Genomic DNA, 7,989 nt, shown 5'->3' with positions numbered 1-7,989 from the left:
AGAATTCTGATCGATTGATTTTCTTACTGTGCACTGTGTTATGCAAAAGTAATGCATTTTTTTATTATTTTATTTATTATTATTATATTTTTATTATATTTTATATATTTTCATATTTCTTTATTAATCAAAGATATTCTTTTATTAATAAATAAATAATTGTTAGCCATTTTTATGAACAAATTTATTGATTGACACATTTTATGGAACAAATCGTCGTTTATATACTAATACACAGAATAAAGAAGTATTGTTAATCGTGCAGTCCAAGATATGGAGCGCTATTGAGCGGTGCGATGCAAGAATTGAAGAATCTGTTTGCGAAAGCGAGCGAGGTCTTCAAGCTATTCTTTGCCACTTTGAACGGCGTAATCGTCTTCGACACGGACGTGGAATCGGAAACGGAGCTGTTGACGAAAGGTGAGAACGATCCCATTACGATCTAACGACTTTTTAACCTGGGAACTATTTCCAATCTTATCTTGGACGCATATACTACTAAGAATTTTTCTTCAGTAACAGGAAAAAAAATATATATATATTTTTTGCAGAGATTCACAAATTAAGTATCTCAAAAATTGCGAAAAATTACTTAGAAACATGTTCTTTGAGACTTATTTCAAAAATATAAAGAGCCTCTCGCTGAGCGCAAAGCACAAGTTTTTTGCAAGTCTTTTGATTTATTCTGCATCAATCTTCTCTTTCCTCCTATATTTGTCAAAGAATCTATTTTTAATTGTAATCTTTATGTAATTGTAATATTTTTATGTAATCTCTAATTTAATAAATCTTTTTCTCTTCTTTAATGACTGTATTGATTTCTTAGTGGTTGATGCTTACGGTAATATCGCTTCTATTGCAAATGGAATGGATACCAAGACATTTGTTGAGTTATCCGAGGCATTCGCCAAGCTAGCTATTGTTCACCAGAACGATATCAAGTCAAACAACATCATGACATATCTCATTCGAATGGCCAAGGATACGTCTTGTCTTTTTTCCGTCATCGAGGTATTTGAACTAAATTATATAATTCGTACACTTTTATTGTTATTTATTAATTAAATAATTAATGATTAATTAATTATTAATTAAATTAACGAAATATTATGTCTTTATACATTAGTAATAATTATAAATGTACATTGCAATGATACAGGATCAGAATGATAAGAGTGCAGAACGAAATGTAATGGTTGCTATGCGTTTGCTGAGAATCCTCGAGAAATTAACATCATCTTATGGTGTCTTTTTCTCGCATGAGATGATATTACATTTAATAGAACTTTTGACACGAATGCACGGGTGACAATTTTATTATTAATCATCAATTTTTCAAATAAAAATTAGCTTTAACGATTGCAAGAATTTCTTTCTATTTACATAAAATTATTACTCGTGGAGTTATATATTTTATAACATTATAGAGATTATGAACAAATAATATTCAGGAAATGATTTCTTCTTTTACAGATACTGCTGCTTAACAAAAGGTAGCGAAAAAACAATCTTGGCCAGCGCTACATCTTTTTTAAATATCATTTTTAGTCATAACGATTTCAAACAGGTATGTGATTACATATACACAAAGAGGCATTAAAGAAATAAGGTAAATCATGTAATGCAATTATTTTACCATTATTATAAACAATTCCGTTTCTAATTCTTTATAAATATTGGTATAAATTTGCATAAAATATAAAATAATTTATACAAAATGTGTGACGAATTTGTAAATGTATTATATTTAACGATTGAAGAATTATCTTGTCATTATTTGCCGAATTATCTGTACAACTGATAAAAATGTTTTGAAAAGAGAGAGGGAAAAAGAGAAATAGATTTATGTATTATTTTATATATTATTTTCACATTTTCTTTTGTAATAAGAAGCAAAAATTGATTTTAACGAGAAATGATATATAATGATACTTTGTGTTTCAGATATATTTTGAATACGGAAAGCAAATTTTTCCACGTGATCAGTATGTACGTAGATTAAATTATCATTTATTGACAATTGCTATCATGAAGAAACTGAATAGCATGCCATATGAATACCATTGTAAATGGTCTTTAGACTCAGATTCTATTTTGGATGTTGCTTTCACATTTATAGATTACCGTAAGTAAGAAAAAGAAAAAAAAATTATAAAAATTTTAACAATTCTAATTGTACGAAGGACTTTAAACATTTTATAGAATTTTAAGATTTTTAATAATTTTAAAAATTAATTTTAAGAAATTTAAAGTTTTAAAGAGAGAGAGAGAGAGAGAGAGAGAGAGAGAGAGAGAGAGAGAGAGAGAAAGTGAGAGAAAATATAATGAATTACACGCACATTATGTTAATTATAGTATAACCGCACTTCTTAGTGAAAAATGACTAATCGAATTACTGTTGAATCAACATCAATCCGATAATTTCGACATCAATTGGACCGATTAATCAATTAGACTTTGATTTGTTATCTAATTGACAATTATTTCTCGCTGGACTTTAATTGCACTTTATTAATTCTTTTACTGTTCAACAACATTAATGAAGTAAACATTAAATTTGTTTCAATCGTTCATTCGTTCACTCTTTCTTGATTGTAATTGAAGAAGAAATCTGCGTTGAAGATCTGCGATTGCCAGGCGTTTGCGGAATTGGCGAACGGATACGTTTCGTTAGCATTTACGAGGCGACTCTGGTATCCGTTTGCAATTTGACTAGTCAAATTCCCCCGGAAGGCTTTCATGCGCTTGAACTACTTCTACTGAAGCATTTACTATCCGGTAATTTTTGGAGTTCCCTATTAAGCTCGGATATTTGGTGTTTCATTGGCAGGTAAGCAGTCAAACCTCAGACTTCAATAAACTTTTGTATTATATACAGATTTCTGTACCATATATAGATTTCTGCACTGAGAAAAAATTTAGTAAAAATAATTTTTTTCTCAGTATATAGACTTCTATATTATATACATTAATTGATATTGAGTGAAAATAAACTAATCAAAAATCTAATTTCTTATATATAATTATTTATTTAAGACTCGGCTCTTCACAATTGTGCGTCGATCATATTAAACATCTGATTAAAGTTTCTGCCGCCTTGGTAGAACGGCATGATAGCATAGAAGCAATTATGCTAGATAACATGATCATCAGATTGTACGATTTACTGAACGAAGACATGAAATCCATTTTATTTGATAACCTTATCAACTTGGATACAGATTATTATGCTTCTATCCTATATTTATTAATGGCAAAAACTAAATCTCTTTCATCGGAACGATTAAAGCGTAAAATTGAGGATTTACCGAAGGCATTCTTAGATTTGCATACACATCCTTCTACTTGTAATTGGAAACGGCTTGTAAGACGATATATTAGATACATCAATAAATTTGTTCGCTTGCTTTTGCTACAAGAAATTGATAATTATATAATTTGAATGAATTTGAATGAATTGCTACAAGATTTTGATAATTATATAATTTTATAATGAATATAATTATAATTTATTAAAAAATTTTATAATAAATTTATATTGATTTTTAGATGCAGGTCATGTCCGTCATGACAGCAGTGAGTTACAGTGATAACAGGGATGTTATCAACATTCTAACTAAAATATGGTGTTCTGTTGCAAATGCGATTATCGAATGCGAGGACAAACAACTTTATTTATTGTCTGATTTAGTTGTTATCTTGTTGAATGCTACTTGTCTCAAATATCTTCATGATGACAGCTTTTGTACGGTATAATATAACACAGCTTTTGTACGGTATAATATAACACAAATATGTTTTATCTATCTAATTATTTATTGATAGAAATATTTTTTTGATAACAGCAGAAATTACAAGAATATTGGAATATAATATTTCATGTATATGTTTGTTTGATTTTAGGTTCTTACATCTGTCACAACTTCATGCATCCATCTACCACCTCAAGGCAAGATCAAGATCTGTCATTTTCTGCGACAAAATGTCGAGAATCTCGGTCGTTGTAGTGTCCAAAACATTACGTCTACTTTGATTGAATTGTTCAGTCATTTACTAGAAGATGAAGATCCTTGGGTATGTCAAGAAGCTCTGGAGACTTTTGAGCACGTGGGACATATGTGTTTGGAGCAGCTAGTCGCCGAAATTGCGAAGGCTTTAGCAAAGATACCCTGTATCAGCGATATTATGCAAGCTTACTTGTCATTGAGACCATATTATGTTTTCAAGGGTTTTACAAACATACAAGATTATCTTAGATATTTGACTAAAGCTGTTCAAAATCATGGCGATGAGCACAGATGCTATGAATACAACGTAAGTATGAAAAAAATTTGAAATAAAAAATGAAACATAATTATTTATTTTAAAGTTTTTATTTTTTAATTTAAATTTTTATCTTGTGCACAAACAGATCCAATCATCTATAATGATCTGTAATGTGAGTTCATTTTGTATTTTGTGCCTAAATGAAATTGTGTCATCATAAGCTATAACTTCTAGAACAAAATTTTAATTTAATATTTTTTTTTGACAACCAATAGTATGTGTGTGTTTTGAGCATAATTATATTAAAAAATCAAGATGAAACTTTATATAAATAATATGGACACTATATACAAATATATAAATAATATAACGAAATACGAAATAGGAAATTCTAATAATGATAAATAAATATAAGGAATTCGAGAGAAAAGATAAGATGCTGAAGCTGGAGGAGGAGAAAAACTCGCATGAAACCATCGTGCCAATGTTAATACAGTTGGACGAACAAGCAGAGATGTTGTACAAAGGATTTATGAAGGTTTTAGAAGATCAAGCTGTTATCAGTGAGGCGATGTGCAGGAAATTGATGACTATTCTCGAAAAAATTCTCCGAGTTCAGGGAAACAAAAATTCCCAGAATTGATAGTTTGTCTTTGCGATATAATAAAAATAAAATGGATAATATATAATATATAGTCTTTCTATCAATAATAAAGATAAGGCGATAGTTTATCAGAATAGTAGTAATTAGAAAAAGAACAAAATATATATAAACCGCAAATACAAAGATATGGAAAAAAAATTGTATCAAATAACAGTAAAAACGAAGAAAAGGTAGACTTAACTGTTTAATTATTCTTTCTTATTCTTTTTATTATTGTTATATGTTTTCATTTGGAAGAAACAAAAGAAATAGATAAAAAAAATAGATAAAAAATTGTAAAAAGAAATTAGGGAAAATAAAACAAAAAAAGTTAAAAATTTTCTTTGTAGTATACATATCGAAAATACTTAAATAGTGAATAATTTCGAAACAATTGTTCTTATTATTTTGTCATATATTTTCTTTTATGATAGAGGAACTGTATTTTCATGAAAAGAAAATCCATATTAAAAAAATGTATGTTACATCAATTTGTAAATCTTTTACAATTTTGTTGAAATATAATACAAATTTTTTTAAGAACTTAAGATTCATTTTGGAAATATCCTTTGAAAAGATCCTTTTGGAAGACATCTTTTTTTAAGAGAAGTCAAATTTTATCGAATTTTATGTTATTATATTTTATGTATTATATTTCATTAAATTTTATTCACTTTATCAATTTTCCGAATTAATTCTTTTTACTACATGTTACGTATTTAGAGACTCTTTAGGGATAGGATTACCAGGTGCTTTCCAGCAAGAATCACTGTATAACACAGTGAATCGTTTTATTCTTGTTTAATGTAAGCAAATTGTATGATTGGGCCCTTGCTGAAAAGCACTTGTATTGTTGTAACAACGCCATCTCTGTGAAGTTTATTCACTGATGATGACTAATTCAATTACTGTATAAAAGCAGATAAGTCACACAGTAGAATGCAGTTTGACGCAATCTAACATCGAAACTTTATTCCGTATCGTAGTTTTGCAGAAAATAATTAGTGAAATATAATAATTAGTAATAAAAAAAATAGTAGCTCTGACATTTCAATAATTTAAATTATTGGGAAAGTATTATAGTCCTTGCGAATATTGTAGTAAATTCGTGTAGTTGTCATTTATAATTATCATTTGCAGTTTTTTGTATTCCGCATATATTTGGTAAGTGCAGCAAATACGATAAACAATTATAGTATATTTGTTTAAACGTAGAATACAGAATATGTATCGATAATAATTCAAATAAATCGGAAGTGAATCGGTTCAAAATAGTGGTTGCATTTTTTAAAAGATTATATGATTTTTTAATATAAATTTTTGTGATCTGTAATTGTTAAAGTAGAATTATTACAAAAAATCAATAAATTATAAAATATTGTATAATATTCACACTTTCTTCGTTAGTAATTAAAATATTTTACAAAAAATATTTCAATTTTTATATCAGAATAAAATATGGATATTGGACTCATATATAAATTATTTTTTAATTATTTAATGAAAATTATCTTTATTAAAAGATGATTAATTGATTCTTCTTCATATTTAGATCTCGAATAGCGAGAAGAATTAATTTATATTAAAAAATTTTCTTTTATTATTTTCTTTTTTTTATAAAAAAGTTTTCAATATCTATATATTTATTATAAGAATTATATTCTACATATTTATTATAAGAAGTGTAAAAAATCAATTAAATTTTTTATCAATCACTCTAATAGAATCAACAAAAAACAAATTCTTCTAATATGTGAAATTAATTATTTGTTATTTTCAAACGCTATTCGATTAACACTTTTAATTAATTTGAATCTTTTACATCATAATTGGTAAAATTTTTAATAAATATTGTTTATTATAAGATATTGTTTTTAAAACTGATAATTAATATTGTACAACTTTCAAAAATTCTATAAATGCACTGTATTAAATATACAGACGTACATTTAGTTACTATGTTTATATCACGTGGAATAAGACTATTTTTTATAAAAATCAGAATACCTGTAAGAATTAGTCCAAAGTTCATAATTATTACGCTATATCTAATAAAAATAAAGCGATTACAAATTCGCGATTATCAATGTATACATATAATACAGATAACGATTGAAGAAAATTTCAGAAAGCATCTTTTTTACTCCGTCTTCTTTCTTATGATTATACATATAAACAAAAAAATTAAAAATATTAATCAATATCTCAATAAGTGCTTGAAAACGAGTATAAATAATATTTAAATTCCCAGCAAATGAGAATGGATTGAAATGGATTTCAAGAAATCAGAAATATTAAATATTGATTCACGAATATTAAAATGAATGCTTTTAAATCCTGAATGCATTTTTATTCATTTATAGGAATTGCATGAAGCATATCTCTATGCTTTTCAATCTAAAAATAACATTAGCTTTTTTTGTGCACAACACACACTGTGAATACTGTTCAATTCAAAATTTTGAATAGGAAATGCAGTTTTTCAATCTAATCTAATCTTTGAATTTAATTGAATCCAATTGAATCCAATTAAATTAAAAAAAAAATATTCGCTATATAAAATACGCATTCGGAAAAAATTTCAATCCATTTTAATCCATTCTCGTTTGTTGAATGAAGACAAGAATAAATCACATTTCTTTTTATGGCATTTATAATTAAATTAATTGCTGATTCTTTGAAAATTTATATTATGGAAAGAATTGAACACAAGTCCCCCACTTATCTAATGTAATACAATTTAAATATTTTATGGCAAAATGTTTCTTCAATCTTATTGTTTCAGTTATAAAAAAGAAAAAAATTTGAAACATCTATAAGATTTTTAATTTTTCCTAAATGTTCCCGCAAAACAGAAAACGAGTTACTACACAATTTTACTTTGAAATTTTTTTATTTTAATTTGTATTTCATTGTTAATTAAAATCTAATTTTTATAAATCTATTGGGTTATCCGGAAAGTTCGTGCCGACTAACCTATATAATTTAATAAATGTAAAATTTTCTGCGTTTAAATTTTCCTTCAACATCGGCACGAACTTTCCGGACAACCCAATATTTTATACTAAATTATATATATA

General features: G+C 26.6%; 2 protein-coding genes across 3 annotated transcripts in view; both read left to right on the top strand.

Moving 5' to 3' along the window:
* The window catches only part of LOC108685213, an 8,003-nt gene extending 3,094 nt beyond the window's left edge, over nt 1-4,909 (top strand). The window contains exons 5-14 of the mRNA XM_018189900.1: nt 266-420; nt 827-1,011; nt 1,160-1,305; nt 1,474-1,567; nt 1,945-2,125; nt 2,605-2,830; nt 3,037-3,364; nt 3,550-3,750; nt 3,904-4,314; nt 4,682-4,909. Coding sequence (XP_018045389.1) covers nt 266-420; nt 827-1,011; nt 1,160-1,305; nt 1,474-1,567; nt 1,945-2,125; nt 2,605-2,830; nt 3,037-3,364; nt 3,550-3,750; nt 3,904-4,314; nt 4,682-4,909 — 2,155 coding nt within the window. The remainder of the gene's footprint in view (nt 1-265; nt 421-826; nt 1,012-1,159; nt 1,306-1,473; nt 1,568-1,944; nt 2,126-2,604; nt 2,831-3,036; nt 3,365-3,549; nt 3,751-3,903; nt 4,315-4,681) is intronic.
* Nucleotides 4,910-5,957: 1,048 nt separating this feature from the next.
* The window catches only part of LOC108685249, a 9,709-nt gene continuing 7,677 nt past the window's right edge, over nt 5,958-7,989 (top strand). For both annotated transcript variants that reach the window (XM_018189942.1, XM_018189941.1), the window contains exon 1: nt 5,958-6,073. The gene's annotated coding sequence lies outside the window, so the exon portion shown is untranslated. The remainder of the gene's footprint in view (nt 6,074-7,989) is intronic.

The sequence above is a fragment of the Atta colombica genome, unplaced genomic scaffold, assembly GCF_001594045.1.
Source record: "Atta colombica isolate Treedump-2 unplaced genomic scaffold, Acol1.0 scaffold149, whole genome shotgun sequence".
Classification (NCBI taxonomy): Eukaryota; Metazoa; Arthropoda; class Insecta; order Hymenoptera; family Formicidae; genus Atta; species Atta colombica.
The sequence above is the reverse complement of the archived record's forward strand: the minus strand, read 5'-3'. Positions and strand labels throughout refer to the sequence as shown.